The sequence below is a fragment of the Mustela erminea genome, chromosome 16, assembly GCF_009829155.1.
Source record: "Mustela erminea isolate mMusErm1 chromosome 16, mMusErm1.Pri, whole genome shotgun sequence".
In the NCBI taxonomy this organism is placed as follows: Eukaryota; Metazoa; Chordata; class Mammalia; order Carnivora; family Mustelidae; genus Mustela; species Mustela erminea.
The window spans coordinates 9,326,465-9,346,636 of NC_045629.1; the positions used below are offsets into that span (position 1 = coordinate 9,326,465).

At 36.8% G+C, this 20,172-nt stretch overlaps 1 protein-coding gene across 5 annotated transcripts in view; it reads left to right on the forward strand.

Moving 5' to 3' along the window:
* Positions 1-19,114, forward strand: part of TGS1 (trimethylguanosine synthase 1) — a 39,791-nt gene extending 20,677 nt beyond the window's left edge. For 3 of the 5 annotated variants that reach the window (XM_032315692.1, XM_032315696.1, XM_032315694.1), the window contains 5 exons: positions 763-918; positions 2,421-2,564; positions 5,722-5,938; positions 6,829-6,907; positions 17,526-19,114. In XM_032315692.1, coding sequence (XP_032171583.1) covers positions 763-918; positions 2,421-2,564; positions 5,722-5,938; positions 6,829-6,907; positions 17,526-17,648 — 719 coding nt within the window. In that variant the 3' untranslated portion in view covers positions 17,649-19,114. Of the gene's footprint in view, positions 1-762; positions 919-2,420; positions 2,565-5,721; positions 5,939-6,828; positions 6,908-7,438; positions 8,677-17,525 lie in introns of those variants that run through there. The other 2 variants (XM_032315693.1, XM_032315697.1) reach the window with 2 other exon arrangements.
* The last annotated feature ends 1,058 nt before the right edge of the window (positions 19,115-20,172 follow it).

Sequence of the window (20,172 nt, forward strand, 5' to 3'; positions counted from 1 at the left end):
CTCTATTAACATTAAAACAGTGACCTGTTTTAATTTCCCAGAGGCCACACGACCCTTCAGGTCATGTCTGGATTCAGAGGATTGACCAAGTTGGAAGTTAGGGGCTTAATCAGTCCTTGGGAGATTTTGTTTTTTGTTTTTTGTTTTTTAAAGATTTTATTTATTTATTCAACAGGTAGAGATCACAAGTAGGCAGAGAGGCAGGCAGAGAGAGAGAGGAGGAAACAGGCTCCCTGCTGAGCAGAGAGCCTGATGTGGGGCTTGATCCCAGGACCCTGGGAACGTGACCTGAGCCGAAGGCAGAGGCTTTAACCCACTGAGCCACCCAGGCGCCCCGGAGATTTTGTTTTAAAGAAGGGAAGAGAAATGTTTGGATTTCTATAATTGACCAATTAAAGCAGTGTCTTCTCTAACAGAAATCATAACTTTTATACCTATATAGTATCTCTACATATGTCCTAACAATCCTGTGAAGTAAGTAGGTGAAATATTATTCATTCATTCCTTTCAAGGAATTAAAAAATTGGATCTTACAGAGCCTGGGTTACTGTTCCAAGCTCAGGGAGCTCATAAATAGCAAAATAGGGCTGTAATCTAAAGTCAGTGCTGTTTGTAGTATGCCCTCCCGCCGTTGCCTGTATAGTCTGCGGTGCATTCCCACATTGTAATTACTGAATGTGGCTACACTTACTTCTTAGATAAATTCATCTATGATTTCCTTTTTTCATAGTGAATATCTGTATTTACATTATTTTATTTTAGTGGAAAGTAAAAAGAAGAAGAAGAAAAAGAAAAACAAGAACAAAAAGGTAATTGGTCTGCCTCCTGAGATAGCTGCTGTTCCTGAGCTGGCAAAATACTGGGCACAGAGATACAGGCTCTTCTCCCGTTTTGATGATGGGATTAAATTGGACAGAGGTAAAATATGTATATAATGTTTAACACTATTTTGAAATAATTTCAGACTTACAAAAAAGTGGCAGGAATAGTAAAAAATTGTTTATAATGCCCTTTACCCAGATTTGGCTATTTTTAACATTTGCCACATTTGCTTTACCATTCTGTGTGTGTTTCTGATCCAGTTGCTCCAACCCCTTAACACTGTGTGTGTGTGTGTGTGTGTGTGTGTGTGTGTGTGTGTGTATTTTCTGAGAATAAGGATACTTTATGTAACAATGATAAAATTGCAAATTTAACATAACTACAGTTATTATCATCTGTAGTCCAGACTCTTATGTAATCTGTTATCCTGGTCATGTCTTTTATGGCATTTTTTTTTTCCTTCCAGTATAGGATCATGTATTGCATTTAGTTTTCATGTTTCTTTAGTTTCCTTTCATCTGGAATAGTTCCTCGGCCTTTTTGTTTTTTATGACTTTGACATTTTTCCAAAGAAAGGTGACCCATTTATTTTCTATAGTCTCTCTCAATTTGGATATACATGTGTTTTTAAAACTTCACATTCAGGTTTAATCTATACTTAATCTAAATTTTTGGATAAATAATAAAAGGAATCAATCGATTATTAAGCAGAACATCTGATGACAAAATACCTAGTTCAGAAAGACGCCACTTAATGAATTAACACTGGAACTAGAAAGAGTGTTCCTGCTATATCTTGAACACCTTCCTTAATGCAGTTCTACAAAGTGATGCTTAGTTTCATATTGGGGCTACTTAAACACTGGTCTTAATAACTCAAAATTAGGAGGCTTGATCTGGGGTTAGAATTTTGGGTTCTGTCAGCTTTTTATAGTAATTTACAAAATGTTGTGTATTGAAGAAAGTGCATAGGTGTTTGGAGAAATAAGACTGGATAAAAGCTTTTTAATTCTGTAAAGGGAGTTTATATGTTTATTCTTCCAGCAATGAGGAGCCATTTAAAGTTTTGGTAAGGAAAGGGAACAGAAAAACTGGTGTATCATTTTTGTTCAGAGAAATAGCTTTCCGAAAAAAATGTTAATTCTATTGGGAAAGGAGGTCAGTTTGCTTCCCCATTAGAAATGAAGTAATCAGGAAACTCAGTGGAGTTTGGAAAGTGAGCCAGTTGGATAGCTAACTTTCCATTTTCCATAATAGTCAGTAGTTAATACTTCAAACAAAAACTAAAAATTGCATTCAATTATTAGAAGTATATTACAAAAGAATCAGGCAAGAATTGAGGCAATTGCTTTGGTGGAAATTGGGAATGGGAATGGTACTGGTCCTTTGTATAACAAGCTTGGCAGAACTTTAAAACTAAGTAATTTATAATTTCTGGAAAAGAGAAACTAAGTTTTGCTCAAGTACATATAATATATATGTTATATATATAGTGTGTGTGTGTGTGTGTGTGTGTGTGTGTGTGTGTTTGCTATGTTTATGCTTGGGTTGGCTTCTTGAAACTAAACATCTTAACAGAAATACTCTTCGCTTCACAGAGGGCTGGTTTTCAGTTACTCCTGAGAAGATTGCTGAACACATTGCTGGCCGGGTCAGCCAGTCCTTCAAGTGTGACATTGTAGTAGATGCATTTTGTGGAGTTGGAGGAAATACTATTCAGTTTGCGTTAACAGGAAAAAGAGGTAATTAGCCATCAAAGGAAGATCAGTAATTTCTTTTTAATTTATTCAGTAAATGTTTCATTTTGCTTTAGCCTGTCTTTGCTAAGATTTATTATATAATTAGTAATTTAATGCCAAATATTTAAAATAATAATAGTTAGCATATAGTAAGCATACAGTTTGTATCTCATATTGGTATAAGTGCTTAATATGTATTTATTAGTCAGCGGTCTTGTAAAGTGTATCTTTTACTATCTGCGTTTCACAGATAAACTGGGAAATAAAGAGATGAAATAACTTGCTCAGGATTACACAGACACAGTTTGGTGAAGCCAAGATTATAGTATTATAAAAAACTAAAAATATTAAAATGGGAAACCATTCTTTAGAAGATGAGTGGTTAGGGAGTTCCAGTTTTGCCACCTTTATGACTTTGGACATCGTTTAACAATTAAGATAACCTCTGTAATACCTTTCAGTTTGTGCATTGTAAAATTGAAAATTTTTAAAGTATTAGGTCATTCTCGTGGTCGTTTGACTTCGGAATCATGAAAAAGAAACCTTGTGTCACTACATATGTGCCAGGAACTATGTCAAGTAGGTTATATGTCTGCTATTTCCCAAAGCAAAAAAAAAAAAAAAAAACTTTGTAAAATTGGAAGGTCTGCCCAAATGGACATAGCTGAGTCATGAAGGCAGGATTTTTACTCTGTTTTTTTTCTGATATCCCTGTTCTTTCTAAATTATTTTTAAAGTGTAGTATAATGTGACATTTTAAAGATACCAATTGTTCTCTGAAGATGCTCTTCCCCCCAGCATCTTTGTATTATACATGCAGCATCTGTTTCAGTGAATTAACAGTTAAGTCTCTTAAATTTATTTCAAGTTTTTAATGTTAACTAGGAAAGTATGAGTCTGGAAGTATAATATTGAAGCTAAAAACTGGTGAAGGAAAACTTAACCTTGAAGACCCAGACCCATGCTGCTGAACTGTGACCCTTATTAAATCATGCTCCAGGGCATGACAGTTCTCACCCTACATGGTCTTCTAATAGCCTGAATGAAAGTTGGCTTCACATTTACTGGAATAGGAGTTATTTTCTTGTGTTCCTTGAATTCATTATTTACTCTTAAAGTTCTCCTCTGCACTTGCCAGCTCTGTTAGATCAGTGTTTATTGCATAAAAATAATTTTTCCTCAAAAATTTTCAAATTTGTCTTCATTTTGACATTGTATCACAGCATGACAATTAAAATATCTGCCTTCTGGTAGAGCGGCAAATGGATATGGAAATTTTTTCAAAATATTATGGAAACTATCCGTATTGTAGATTTGTATTTCTATGAATATAGGTCTCTTGCCAAAGCTTTCTGTAGCTTAGTACACATTTGGTAAAGAAAAATATCTGATGTGGGTCCCAAGCTAAAGGAAGGCTACTTCTGCTACAATTTCCCAGACCCAATGGTTGTCTAGGCATGTACTCAACTAAATGGTTAGAGAATCCACAAAGTTTTGCATTTTGATGTTAAAGATTTTTTCCCTTTCTCTATACTTCAGTATTACTGCTATCCAATAGAATTTTCTGTGATAATGGAAATGTTGTGTATTTGCACTGTCTAGTATCATAGGCCACTAGCCACATGTGGCTGTTGGTCATTTGAAATGTGACAGTGTGGGGGTGTCTGGGTAGCTCAGTGGGTTAAGCAGCTGACTCGTGATTTCAGCTCAGGCTATGATCTCAGGGTCCTGGGATGGAGCCCTGTGTCAGGCTCAGCACTCAGTGGAGAATCTCCTTGATAATTTTCTCTCCTTCTCCCCACTGCCCCTCCCCCAGCTTCCGAATGCATGCGTGTATTCTCTCTCTCTCTCAAATAAATAAATAAATCTTAAAAGAATGTGGCAGTGTGACTGAGGATCTAAATTCTTTGTCATTTTAATCAGTTTAAAGGTAATAACCACATATGGCTAGTGACTACCATTTCATGGACAGTGCAGTTCTGTGTGATGTCATTCAACATTTGCCAGCATTTCCTTTACATGATAGAATGAGTGCTTCCATTCTGTTAGGCCTAAAACCAAAGCAGCCTCTAGGACAAATGTAGATGAAAACATGAGGATTGACTGAATATATTTGATGTTGAAAATCATTTTTCCCATTGAGTTTTTGGTGTTGTCAGCATATCTTCCCATCTGTCTCTGTACTACAAATGGAGCAGATTTAACAGCTGAAAAGAATATTTTCGTCTTTTCTCTTAGGAATGGTAGTTTATTTAGAACAGAAAATATAGCATTGTAAATGCATGATTTCAGCATGTAATTGAAGCTTGTATTCATTGTTCAAGTGATTTATTTAGTGCATTACTTCTCAAAAGTGTTAACAAATTTTGAAACCGGCATTTTCTAGAAAACTATGTTTCCATGACAACCATGTTGTATGCATCAGGGTTCCACTTAGCCTTTCCAAATATGAAATATTGCCACCAGCATACTGGTGCACATACAGGTGCACTTGAGTTATTGACTGCCAGATAGGAGTGAGCTAAAAATAACTTGTGTTTGCATTGCTAATTATGAAATTGCAATAAATTAAATGAAAGCCCATCCAATGAAAACAGTGTTGTCGGTTCCCTCCTCCTAAGATGTCTCATTAAACATTATCAGCAGACGCTTTTACGTTTCTTCTTCATAAACTAGCTCTATGGGTTTGTCAAAATGTGTTTTAATTTGCTTTTCTGTAAAAGTTGTCAAATTTGTTCTTCTTTGGAAGCTTTGTTTCATTTTAGGAAATTGGTTGTTTCTGAAATCCTAGTGTTAGAGGCTTGACATGTAGTCAGTGATCTTTCCAAGTGTTTGCCACTCAGGCTGTTCAGAGCACAGAGCTAAGCACGTGTTTACCTCTCAGAAGATACGGTGTGGCAGCTGTCACTACTTGCTTTGGAAAACCTGGCTGAGTGACAACTATGAAAGCCAAGTCCTTCGGTCAAATTTTCTTAGTGCTACTCAAGTGAATCTTTCTAACTTAGATTAAAATTTTTAATTAAGTTCTTTATCTCTGATACATGTGCCATATTCTCTTAGTCTTTAAAAAAAGTTCTTACACTGAGAGAAAATCAGACTGCTCAGAAGATGAACTGTTCTATAGATCAGTGTCATTTGACTCTTCTTTTCCCGCTTTTAGTGATTGCCATTGATATTGATCCTGTGAAGATTGATCTTGCTCGCAATAATGCAGAAGTTTATGGAATAGCAGACAAAATAGAGTTCATCTGTGGAGATTTCCTCTTGCTGGCTTCACATTTAAAGGCTGATGTTGTGTTTCTTAGCCCTCCTTGGGGAGGACCAGATTACGCTACTGCAGAGACCTTTGACATCAGGACCATGATGTCTCCTGATGGATATCCTTTGGAAGGCTGAGCGTTTACTCAGACAGTGGTTGTGGAGAGAAAGGTGTGCATATGAGTGAGTGTGTGTATGTGTGTTTCAGAAAGAGACATGAGTGAAGTGGGGAAATATTAATGGCACTTGATAGATTCCAGTTTATTTTGCATAAAAAGCCAGTATGTAAAAATTAAGTGGTGGTTTACTTCCAAGAGGAATGGCAGGTGTGAAGACATATTTCCTTCGGGCACTATCCAGTTTTTTCATTATAAAACAACTGGGAAATACTAATTGCTTGAAATTATTGCCTTGGAAATTGGGAGTTTCCTCAAGACCTGTCCATAGACTCTGGGTGACCATCTCTTAACTTTTCTTCAACTTATATTGGCTTGTGCCTATTCTCTTTGCATCTTCAGATGTTCCCTGTCAGTCTTCCAAGATACTGAAGGAAACCCTTCTTTCATAAAGAATAACATTTATTTGTCCTTTTCTTTATCTCTCCTACCCAGAGGAATCCCCCGAACAGGAAGCATGTTTCTAAAATGCTATTTAAAATTTAGAATGTAAGCCACAATGACCAGATTTACTTGTCTTTATTCTTTACTGGAAAGAGGTTGTATTGTGCTTTCCTATTATATTTTCATAATAATTAGGAAACGGCAGAAAGAGAAAGTGTATTTCTGACTCTTGGCTGCCTTCCACATGGGTAATCGAATGAATGGGCTTAACTTCTAATCTCTGACCCATCTGAATTACAAATCTGCTACTTAATTCTCTTAGGTTCCATTAGAGAATATAAATGTGTGTCTCATAGTTACATACCAAAATACATTTGAGTTATGGTATAACATATCTGTGATTAGAAATTAACTGCTGTTTTTGTTACCATTCCTTAACTATTATTCACCTTCGAAATCTTCAGGCTTTCCCAGAAGATAACTAATAATATTGTTTATTTTCTTCCAAGAAATGCTGATATTGACCAGGTAAGCCACTACTAAGCAATTTCTATGAGCCTCTGGCATAACTTACAAAAAAATGGGCAGGAAAAAGATAACAAGGACCTTCCTTTGAGAACATATTTATGAGAAGTCTCTGGGTTTTTTACTATTATTAGAAAACTGGAGGTGTTTGGCAGTTAAATCCATGCGCGTTTCATCCACTTCATCTCCACAGCTGCAGGAGGAGATATATATATATATATATATAAACCCTCTGGGCTTTTAATTATGTGTTCTGAAAGGATAACTGAATGTGTTGTGTTTCAAATGCACATACCCAAAGTAGCCAAGATATGTCTTTATTGAGACCTACCTTGAGAGTAGAGGTTTTAGGTATTCCTCAAAAGAGGAGCCTAAATAGAAATATACAGACAGATGAAACCTTAATTTGGCCAGAAGCAAGTTTAACTGTAGTCTTGGAATATGGGACACTTGGCTAGTAGTTGAAGAGCTTAATGTCCCTGTTCCATTCTTCCTGTAAACACTTACTTAATAATGGAATTTTTTCTCTTACAGAATTGGACTTGACCTAACAGCCTCATAAACATTTGATGATGTCTTTACTTCATGTTTTTGTTGATTTGCTTTCTGTAAACAGTTACTGCTATCATATCTATGATGACACATATTATCATATGTATGATAAGCATTCTGTTGAAAATGTTGGTCTTTTTATATTTTAAATTTTACTGTAGTGTTACTAGCTCTGAGGTTTTCCTTTCTCTCCTATTTGATACTGAGAGCCGACCCTGTCCTTCTGACCTCTTTCATCTTATTCTGAAGAAATTATCTCCCATTATTTATTCAACGAAATTTTTTACTACCTTTGTTCCTTTTTCTGGAGCATCACTTATGTGGACATTAGTCTTTCAAATTTATATTTCCTGGTGTTTTTTCTCTTCCTTTTTCTTCTGAGAGATCTGGTCTTCCAATTAGCTCATTCCTTAGGCATATGTGTTCTTTTATCTATCTCACCTATTGTTTTTTAGTTCAACTATTACATTCTTTATACTTAATATTTCTGCACTGTTTTTTGTTTTCTTCTTTTATACTCTAATAATAATATCTCTTACTGTTATTTTAAGAAGTTTAAATTCCTAATCTGGTCTACCCTTTCTGTATTTCATATAATTTAGAGTCCATTTTGTTTTTCTTCCATGAAATACTTGTGGTCCTCAATATCTTGTCTTACTATGTATTGGCTGTTCTCAAGTAATGCAGGAGACAGGCTGTGCTTTAGGGTCCCTGGGGACCTTTGGAAAAACTGTATCTGTCTAAGTGCCAGATCATTTTAATGTGTAGCCTGGGTTGACAACCACTGCTGAGGTTTGTGTTAGCCCCAGTGATAACCTCAAGGGATGAAAGTGGATAGGCTATGGGATTGCCAACTCAGGCACCACAAGACTGCAGTTATCACCAAACACCATCTCAGGACACAGCTCCTCCCCTTTGAGGAGGATCTGGACAGAAATTGATTTAAAGATTGTATTCTTCAATCTTTTACTGTCATTTCTCACCTCACTGGTACGGAAAAGGAAGAGTGAGACAATCGGATTAGTTCCCACCTGTTCTCAGCTCTTCAGAGCAAGATTTCTTTTCAGACTGTCCTGACTTGACTCCTGAACATAGACCAGAGTTCCCAGTTTCTCTAAGTGATATACCAAATGCAGGGTGATTGTGAGGGAGCAGCAAGAGCAGAATTTCTTTCTTTTTTTTTTTTTTTTTAATTTATTTTAGAGAGGAAAAAAAGCACAAGGGGGGTGCAGAGGGAGAGAGAGAGAGAGAGAAAGAATCTCAAGCAGCCTCCTCTCTGAGTGCAGAGCCCAATGTGGGGCTCAATCTCACGACCCTGAGCTGAAATCAAGAGTTAGCTGCTTGACCAGCTGAGACACTCAGGTGCCCTGAGAGCAGAATGTCTAAGTTCTTGTTTTCTTTCTTCCCATCATAGCTTCTCAAAAGCACAAGCACTTCCCTCCTGCCATAAGCCAGAGGTACTCCCCTCCATCCTATACACATATTCAGACAGTCTTGGGTCTCCAGAAGATTCTTTAGGGCTTGCAGTAGCCAGTATTCATGCTAGTTCAGCATCTTAGGGCTTTGGTCATGGGGACATAAATAATGCAACCTTCTCATTAAAAAGGTGGAAATTAAATGCTCTGGCTATCTTGTTAGATGACTTCAAGAAAGGTTCTGATGATCTAGGATATAAACTGGACTTCAAAAAAGCTTTGATTGTAGGAGTTGAGGAGAAAGTGGCAGGGCACCTGGGTGGCTCAGTGGGTTAAGCCGCTGCCTTCGGCTCAGGTCATGATCTCAGGGTCCTGGGATCGAGTCCCGCATCGGGCTCTCTGCTCAGCGGGGAGCCTGCTTCCTCCTCTCTCTCTCTGGCTGCCTCTCTGCCTACTTGTGATCTCTATCTGTCAAATAAATAAATAAAATCTTAAAAAAAAAAAAGAAAGTGGCAAGAGCACCAGTGACATGGAAGTGAGCATATGTGGATAATGTTCAGTTAATGGGCTCAAAACCAGACAGAGAAAGAGAGATTAAGAGTCAAACAGACCTAGTTTAGTCTTAGCCCTGCCACTTAACTAGCTGTCTGGTGATGATTGTGAGGCATAAATGAGTATGTGGGTATTTCACTTATCACCAGTACCTCTAGCCTATAAACTCTCAGTAAAGTCCTATGTATGTGACTTTGAAGATGCTATCACAAAGTTTTTGTGAGAAGAACGTAAATGCTGCTAACACTTTGAAGAGGGCCAGTATGGAAAGATGACATTTTTCTCTAGAGGATAGAATAGAAGGTTTTATATTTGTGTAATGATGAAATTTAATTTATAAACACACTTTCCAGATCATATATTTTTCTCTTTCTCTTATCAGAAACATATACTCGCTTGAAAGGACATATTCTTATGTCAGGTTGTTCCCCTCTCCCAGTCTTGGCTTATTTCCTTGGTCTTTGGAGTACTGGCTCTCAGCTCTGGCTGCTAATTGGAATTGCCTGAATGGCTTTTTTTTAATTGTGGTAAGATACACATAACAAAACTTAAACCATAAACTTTTTGTAAACGTACAGTTTAGTGGCATTATATACATTCACATTGTTGTGCAGCCATCCCCACCATCCATCTCAAAACTTCATCTTCCCAACTGAAACTCTACTTTTAAACACTGACTCCCCATTACCTGGAAACCGCCATTCTACTGTCTCTATGAATTTGATGATTCTAGGAACCTCGAATAAGTAGAATCACACAGTATTTGCCCTTTTGTACCTAGCTCTTTTCCCTGAGCATAATATCCTAAAAGTTCATCTGTGTTTCAACATGTGTCAGAATTTCCTTCCTTTTTAAAACTATTTGAATAATACTGCATTGTATGTATATGCTACATTTTGGGTTATTTTCACCTCTGGCTGATGTGAATAATGCTGCTATGGGTGCATAGTATCTATTCCTGCTTTCAGTTCTTTCGGGTATATAGCCAGAAGCGAAACTGCTGAATCAGAGTAATTCTGCTTAGTTTCTTGAGGATCCACCATACAGTTCTCCATGGCGGCTAAACCATTTTACATTTCTCCCAACGGTTCTTTTTTCTTTTTTTAAAAGATTTTACTTATTTGACAGAGATCGGAAGTAGACAGAGAGGGGGTTGGGGGGAAGCAGGCGCCCCAACGAGCAGAGAGCCTGATTCAGGATTCGATCCCAGAACCCTGGGATCATGACCTGAGCCGAAGGCAGGGACTTAACCCACTGAGCCACCCAGGCGCCCCATCTATCAGCAGTTCTTTAAGAGTTGCAGTTTCTCCACATTCTCGATAACATTTGTTTTTTTCTGTTTGTTGTTTGTAATAATACCTAATGGGTATGAAATGGTATCTCATTGTAGTTTTGATTTGTATTTCCCTCATGACTAATGATGTTGACCATCTATTCACATACGTATATTCTGGCTATTAATCCCTTATCCGTATGTGCTTTGCCCATATTTTTCTGCATTCCATGAGTTTGCCTTTTTACTATCTTGACAGTATTCTTTGCTGCACAAAGTTTTTAATTTTGATGGAGTTCAACTTAGCTGTTTTTCTGGATATTCCTGGTACTTTTGGTGTCGTATTCAAAAAATTGTTGCCAAATCCAATGTCATGAAATTCCTCCCTGTTTTCTTCTGAGAGTTTTATCATTTTAGCTGAGTAGCTCTTTAAAACTACCAGTACCCTGGTCCACTAGGAAAGATTCTCTCTGATTTATTTTCTGGATGAGGCCCATGCATGAATTTTTTAAAAGTCCCTAAATGATTGTAATGTGCTGCTAGATTTGGGATTCTCTGGGTTAAGAGAAGGGTAAATAAAATGAGCGAGTCTGAGCTCTTATTCGGGGTTAGAAGGAGATGAAATTAGATCTTGTTACCTGTCATTTGTTTATGAGCCACTGTGTCTAAACATTAGACCTCCCAAATACTATATGTTGTACCAGTTACAGGAAAAAGTACTGTCCTCTTACTCCCTGCATTTTTATATCAAATTTGATATTAAACCATACCTGCTACTCATGTGACTCTGATCTTTATTGTAGACTGCCAGATAAGGGTTGAGCCTGTTGATTCCATAATTTTTATTTGCCCATGTAAATTGCAAATCTCAAAGTTTCAAAGAGGTTATATGATCCTTATATTAAAAATTAGATGGGCTTACTTGGATACCTGAATGACAATAGGAAATTTACTACTTGTTATAAAAGTTACAATGAGTACATTTTTTTCTAGTTGAATTAACACCAGCCCAAGGAGAAAGTTAACTTTTTTCTTTTAATAAAACTTGTAGTTTTGGTTTCCTTCAACAACCTGTTAGAATCACAGTTGGTGACTTTACATTTTCTACCTGTAGAGGGAGTAATGACACTGAAGAATGATAAAAGTCAAAAAAGAAATGAGATTTCAAGTATATTGTTTGGTATTAAATTTGGGTCAAATTACAGAAGGAGGTCAGCTTTTTTTTAAAAATGAAGAAAATCTATCCATATGTAGGATTTTTTTAAATGAGAGAAAATGCAATACTGCAAGAATGAGAGAAGTCAGCTTTTTTTGTTAAGGAATGTTTAGAATGTCACAGCGACCAGAACTTACAAATGGGCTGGTTTATGAGCTCCCCAAGTTTGAAACTCAGGCTGGATTTTTCCCATAGAAATGTCTGTAGAGAACAGTTCATTTCTCATCCAGGGAGATTTTACTCTGGACTGTGTTTATATTTATTGTAACTAAACTAAGTATGGGCCCAACCCAGATAAAGGTTTTTGTGTAGTCCCTCCATATGGGAGAAGAGGCCAGTTATTTTCCGTATCTAGTAAAATATTTTTCTAGTTCTCCTATTATCTCAGTCTTTTATTCCCTTTTTTCCATATGGGGGTTACTGTGGCACACATATTACCTTGCTACCTCAACTCTCACTACCCAGCTCAAGAACTAATTCACAAAGTATTTTTGTGCTAGGCTCTTTGGAAGGAAATCACAAGTGAAACTTTGGAACTGATTAGCTTCAGTTCATAGGGCCCAGGGTAAATGTATTTATCTATTGGATGCCTGTTCCTTGCTGTGGGTTGTTTTTGTTTATTTTTGTTTTGTTTTGTTTTGTTTCTTTTTTTTTCCTCATTTGTTTCCTTTGACAGTCATACAATTGCAGTCATGACCAGCTTTGGATCCCCCAGGCATTCCAGATATGGAAAACTTCTGTTTTAAAAAGTAAACATACACAGTATGGATAGGTCTCTGAGCAGAGTGGAATGTTTGTATGAAATCCCTGTGGGCGGAAGCTCCAACCAGAAGGAGCCCTGTCTCCTAGGCAGACATTGGAATGCGGGGAGGAGTGGCTGCTGGTTGGTGTGGTATAGCACCTCCTTATTCTTCCCTGTTAAAATGCCTGGCCTCAGGAAAGTGATAGCATTTATGCTTTTCTTTCCTTTATGATTTGTTTAAACCAGTATAGAGAGCAGGGCCCCACTGAGCAGCATCCTTAAGAACAGTGTTGAAAAGTGGACTGGGAGGTGGGCCTATATCATGTAACCCTGGCATTTGTATGGTAGACATGCTGCACCCTGCCATGACTTCCCCCAGACAGACGTCATGACAACAGCTATATCTGTATTGGGCCCACACTCAGTTTAGCTACCCTAAATATAAATACTGTCCAGAGTATAAATCTCCCTGGATGGGAAATTAACTGTTCTTTATAGACATTTCTATAAAATTAGTTCTGTTTATCTGCACATGGTAAACAAATGAGATTTTTATGCTAAAGTGAATGAATCTTAATTTTTTACTGATTGTTTTTCAGATAACTTGCATGCTACCTCAGGCTCTCACATATTATTTCCTGTTTCTTTCTTTTTTCAAATGTTTACTTGTTGATTAAAACAAATACGATTTTTAAAAGCCACCATAGTCAACAGGAGGGCATTGGGGATATGCCAATAATTATCCTGGGCATTAAAAAATTACCTGCATTAGTCTCTTAGGAGAAGGCTACCAAAAATCAGTTCACTAAGCTTTACTTCTTACCTGTTCTCAGAGCTAGAATCTGGAAACATGAAGACTTCTTAAATTTAACTAGTTACATGAAGCACAACAGATTAGAGAATCAGGAAATCCCCAGCTGTTAGCACAGGACTTGTCTGTAGCAGTCTGTGTGGTATCCTTCTATTTATCTACGTCATTTACTAAAAAAAATTTACCCAAAGGGGTGAAGGAAATATAAACTTCTCCACTGTAGTAATAAGACTGTTTTTCAGTGCTCTAATTTGTCTGTATCTTTCTTAAACTGTTCCTGTCCTTGATATTGATTATGTTTTTCCATTAGGATCCAGTTTGGTGATTACTGTCTCTCATTTGTTCAGCTCTCATACACTTTCACTTCAAATCAGTTTGCTTTAAAAAAAAAAAAAAAAAATGCAGGGGTTCCTGGCTTCCTTAGTCAGTAGAACATGCGACTCTTGGGGTCGGTCGTGAGTTCAAGCCTCACATTGGGCGTAGAGTTTACTTTTTAAAAGAAAGAAGAAAATGCACTTTTAAATGTTTAGTTGGCTCTTAATCTTCAGTCTTAAATCTTTCATTTTTACTAAAATTATCACCTTTAATGTTTACCCATTTCTCCTTTCCCAATCCCCAAGGAACAACTATTATAAAATCTAGTTGATGGGAGTTCCAGCCTTAGTTCTAATTCCAATCCAAAATAATTGGGACTTCTTTTGGTAAATCTAGTTAGTATACTTGGGTGATATGCCAAAAACATGGCATATAATCTAGAGCCGTTGTTAACCTTTCTATTTACCTACCTATGTTTTTCTCTCCCTCCCCTCCGTTTCACCCCCTCTTTTCCTCCTCCTCTCTCTCAATTTATTAAACTTTAAGAAAGGGGAAGGAATCAAATAATATTTTGCCAGTTAAACCTGCTAGTGAAAAATACAGCTGGAAGTTAATGGCATTAAATTTGATTGAAGCAAAACATTACTGATTTGAACTACATAATTTTTGTAGTCTTTTCAACTCCAGAATGGTAACCTTTAGAGTTAGAAATTGTTTTTAGAAATTGTTTTTAATTAGAAAATGTGAAAGTGACATGTTAAGGTTTTTTTTCTTAATTTTCTCTCTAAACACTGAATAGAAACAATTTTTCTCATTGTATTTCGACATACAGTCACCTTTTCCTCCAATATCATGAATGGTGCACACTTGTTTTGTCTGTCACCTGACTCTCCCAGCCTTCAGGAAGGCAGAGATTATTTTGTTTTTGTTGCACTCCACTGCCTGGGACAAAAACCTCTAAGTGTTCAGTAAATAGTTGTTGAATAAAATAATAAATAATTTATTAACTTTTGCAGCAGACCTGGGAAAACCCCCTCATGTTGAGGGCATCTCCACTCCTTTCTCTGTCCAAAGCACCCAAGTCCAGGTAGCCCTCTAAAAAGTGGGGAGAAAAGAAAAAGAAAGTACCCCACCTCAGATATTCGTTTTAATGTAATTCTATTTATGGCTGAAAAATACCTATCTCTTAGGGAGATAGGTAGTATTCCTATTTTTCAGGAACCAATTTCTATATTGACGGTCGAACTGGTATTGAAATTTGCCCCTGACTTTGCTTTTAGTTGTGTGCTAGATCTGTTCTAGCATATGTGTGCTATGGTTCAGCTCTGCTCTGGTTCTCCTCACCTGTGCTCTTCTCTCCGCCCCTCTCCTCCTTTCTCCTCCCCAACCAATACTGCTCCCCCAGAGAAAATTTCAGCTTTTGCTGCCAGTGTCACTTCCTCTAAGTAAATCACTATTTAAAGAAACAGGAGAAATACTACACCTGAGTTATATCTAATTCCTAGAAAAATTACTGTGAAGTAATTATATTTTAGATGTACCACTTAGAATGCCTTCTTTTGGTTAAAGACAAAGTTTTTCATTTTACCCTTCCTTATGAAAAACCAGACTGGCAGGGGCACCTGGCTGGCTCAGGCAGTGGAGCGTGTGACTCTTGGTCTCAGGGTCATGAGTTCAAGCCCCACACTGGGTGTGGAGCCTACTTAAAAAAGAAAAAAAAAAAAAAATCAGAGACTAGTTGGATACTTTTAATATGTAAAGTTTTACTTCAGTTTATTCCTTAATAGTGAATAGTAGATACACGTGTCCTTTTTATCATTATGACAGATACTGTGTTTGACTCCAGTTGTCAGCTATTCCTGTTGCTAAAAACACAGCCATCTCTTTGTGTCCCTTTTACAGAGAGGGGTTGATATTGACATTGCTACTAGTTTAGTGGGACAGCTTCTTTTAGAATGACCTGTGGTTTCTTCCCTATTTCTGTATCTGTGACTTTCTTCTAAGAGGAAGTTGAAATGCTTTAAAATACCTACTCATTGGTGATGCACAGTAAATCTTCCCTTCAGCCAGATGCTGGTGTAGCATGTGTAATACCACTGAGATTAGATCACTCGACCTCTAAAATTACACCAACAGCACCTCTCTTTGCAAAATACACGTTTTGCCAATTATGATCACAAAATGAATTACAGAAACTGTGTCTTGGACTCCTGGGTGGTTCAGTTGGAAAAGCATCCTACTCTTGATTTCATCTCAAGTCATGATCTCAGGGTCATGAGATCAAGCCCTATGGAGCCTGTTTAAGATTCTTTTTTTCCTTCTCCCCCTCCCCTGAGCTCCTGCTAGCTCACTCTCTCTCTCAAAAAGAAAAAAGAAACTACATGTCTCCTTTTGTTGAAACCTACCTCTGACATTTTGGGTATCCCTTTTCCATCACTGTGTGCCTTTGGTTATCAGACTCAATGGGGCTTTCCTGATGCAATGCCCTTCTCCATAATCATTCTCACTGCTACCATGATGAAGCTCATCTCTGGTTATATAATCATGGGTTTAGAAGGGAACATTATTTCTTAGTTAATAGGCCTGAGACTGCATGAAAACTGTTGGACAAAAACAAAACTTTTTCTGCATAAGAACTTAGGGTAAAGCATTGCTAGTTTGAAGCGTCTCTTTTTTTTTTTTTTTTTTTTTAAGGTTTTATTTATTTATTTGTTTGACAGAGAGAGCACACAAGCAGGGGGAGCAGAAGGCAGAGCCTTGTTTAAGGCTCCTTAAACAAGGAGCCTGCCTGATGTGGGGCTGGATCCCAGGACCTTGTGATCATGACCTGAGCTGAAAGCAGATAGATGGTTAACCAACTAACCCACCCAGGAAGCAAAGCATCCTTGAAGCATCCTTTTGATGTTAACTCTGTGAAGGTGGAAAGGAGGTGATGCTTTTAGCTTCCTAATAAAAAGGTTGGTTGGGGTGTGTGGGTGGTGCAGTTGGTTAAGCTTCTGATTCTGCTCAGGTCATGATCTCAGGGTCAAGTGATGGGACCCTGCGTTGGGCTCTCTGCTAAGCCCTCTGCCCCTCCCCTCCTCTCTCCCTCTCTCCAAAACAAATAAACAAATCTTTAAAAAAAAAAAGAAAAAGAAAAGTTTGGTCACTCTATTCTAGTAGACCTCGAAAAGTAGGGGAACTAAAAAATACACAAGAGCAGCCGATGGAGAAAGTGGTTCTGGTTGGGACAGCAATACAAGACACCAATTAGAGAAGGAAAAAGTACAAGATCAAGGGATCATGTCTGTCTTGCTCTTTGATGTACCTTACTGGAGCAGGTACTCAGTAAATAATAATATTGAATGAGTAAGATGATAAGGTGAAGAGGACAAAAGTTTTCAGGGAAGAGAGTTATTCTTTAAGTTTCTATCTTAATAAATAAAACTGATATTTGGGAAGACTATATTCATTTTCTCTTCCTCTGAGTTCTTTAGCTTCTGGCATTGGGGAGATAGGTCCTGCACAATAACAGCACGATGGCCTTGCCCGTATTATCAAAAGTGCTTGAAACAAGTTATTTCTGCCACCAAATACTGGATTAATGCTTGCCTGGAAAGTAGCAGTGAACATTTGAGATGCCTCATTACTTGAGAAACTTAAATGAAAGGCCAGGGTCTTGTTATTTGATAAAGCACATGAATAAAATACTTATTTTGTGATTGTGGTTATGTTATGTGTGACTTTCTTCCATTCCTTTTTTTAGGTGGCATCCTTAGCCGGGCCTGGAGGGCAAGTGGAAATAGAACAAAACTTTCTTAACAATAAGTTGAAGACAATCACTGCTTATTTTGGAGACCTGATTCGAAGATCAGCCTCTGAGTCGTAACTGAGGGGTACAAGGACAGAAAGTTCATGTGGGGTCCGAACATTACTCAGACGAGACCCTTGGGATTTCTTTCTATATTCACTAATATTTTGTACCCGTGATCTTATATCACCATATGAAATGGAAACTTACAGTAGATTAAGGAATATTAATGAAGTACTTTGACATCTTTGGATAATTTTAACTCTGTACATTATACATTAGGATAGTAAGTATCTGACATGGAAAAGGTGGGTTTTCCCTGTGCTTACTGTCAGACAGTGTGTATATATGTATGTGTATGTGTCTGGGGTTTTTGTTTTTGTTTTTGTTTTTTTCAGAATTGCATGTGTTTTGGTTTAACGTCTTTGTAAGTATGTGTAAAAAACAGAACTCTCTTTTTTCTAACATAGAGATATAAGAAAACAATGAACGAGCCATAGCCTATCTGCCCGTTTGATCCCTGCTAAAATAATGTTAAACCCTTAAGTGTAGAAATAGAAACAGTACAGAAAGGTACAAAATAAAAAATAAAACTCTCCCACCCCCTGGTCCTACCCTTTATTCATTTATCTAAAGATAACTATAGCCAGCAGTATTTTATAATTCCTTTGGAAGACAGAAAAGGAATTGCAGTATACTTTAATATATTTTTCCCCTTCTTGTTGATACGCTATTCAATACTCCTTCCTTTTTTTTTTTTTACTTGGTCTTTTTTTAAAACTATGTACTTTTTTAAAAATATGATACTCTTACGAATATATATCTTGAAGACCTTTCCATGTCCTTATATACATAGAGATCTACCTCATACCTTCTCATGGAAGATGGAATACACTATAGTTAATTTAACCAGTCCCCTGCTGAAGGACACTTGGGCTGTTTTCAGTTTTTTACAACTCTCAACTATTGTGGGCATCATCAGGCATTTTAATTTTGTTATCTCATATGTCAGAAAAGTGGTATCTTATTGTTTGTATGTATTCCTTAATTATGAATGAGATTTGAGCTTTTTTTCCATATATTTTGGTCTTATAATAGTTTTCTCCTTTTAAACTGACTGTTCCTATCATTTATTTTTCTTTTGGATTATTATCTTTTTATTAATATGCATGAATCTTCATAAATTAAAGAGCCCTTTGTCTTCAGTAGGTGTTGCAAATATGTTTTTCCAGTTTGTTATTGGCTTTTGCTTGTTTTATGACTTTTATTTTATTTTGCCATACATAATTTTTTATATAGTCAGACTTACCAATCAGTCTTTTTCTCTGTCTCTTCTGGGTTTATGGTTTTTTGAAAGATCTTTTCCATTCCCAGAATACAAATACATTTGTCTAAGCTTTTTTCTAGAATTTTACTGTTTTTGTATTTGCTCCATCTGGAATTTGCTTTTTAGCATCCTGTTATTTTATAGTTAGTGGTTTTTTTTTAATTTCCATTACAAAAACAATATGAAATATATTTTGTAACATGGGATTTATATTCTTTTTCTATTAAAATGGCAATGAAAGGAAGAATGTGTGTTGCCTAATTATTCATCTGAAAAAGTGCGTTCAGTTAATTTTACAAGTAGGTAAAAAGACAGGGACATCGGACTCTGGCTATCAGGGATCTGGGAGCTTTATATTTTATATGCGAGCATGTTAAATATTAAAACATAGTTTGGCCTGGGATGAAGCTGGGGGAATTGAAATAAATTGGGGGAAATCTCAGTAAGTACTAGAAAGAATAACTTAACCAACTTCGTTGGAGAATGGAGAAGCAATGCTAACTTCTGTCTCTTGAAACTTTACAACGTATGCCCAAGTGTCCTGCCCATTGGAAGTAATAGAGCCAGTCATGAAGGGTTAATATTTTTATTGATTTGCATCATCAAAATCTGTCAGTGTCCTTTGTCTTTATACTTTGTCATCATGGAACATTAGTGTATGTATCATAAATTTATCATCATTTTTAAAGTAATGGCAGCATGGGTCATAAACACGTGGCCTTTGGAACTAGAACATGACTGACAGCCACTGAGGTAGGAGGTGGAGGAGTAAAAGCAGACTTCCAAAATCACCACTTGTTTCTTAGTTTGTGTCCATTAACCTTTCATGATTACCTTTTTTCCACAATACCTTTTCTTATTTATATATTGTTATATTAAAACTAGTTTATCTTTCTGAACATATATAACTTTATATGAGTAGAAAAGGAAGCCTAACCAAGAGTAAAACATTTCTCTCCACTAATCACGCACAGATAAAACATTTATAGACTTGTTCACAGATTATTAGTGCCCCAAGAACTTGATTGTGCAGCTGCTTGTTCAAATAAAATCTTACCAAAATCCAAATATGTAAAAGGAATAAAAAGTGAAGCTGCTGGAGCTGCTTCAGTAAGAAAAATGAGGAAGCTAGCAGCTCTTACTCTAATCCAGCTCTCTTTTTTCTTTTGTTAAATTGCAAAAATTCTTAAAAGACATTTTTGTAAAACATGAGTATTGTCAATTTCAACACAAAGTTAAAAACTCTGATAGTGACACCCCCACCTTCACCTTCTG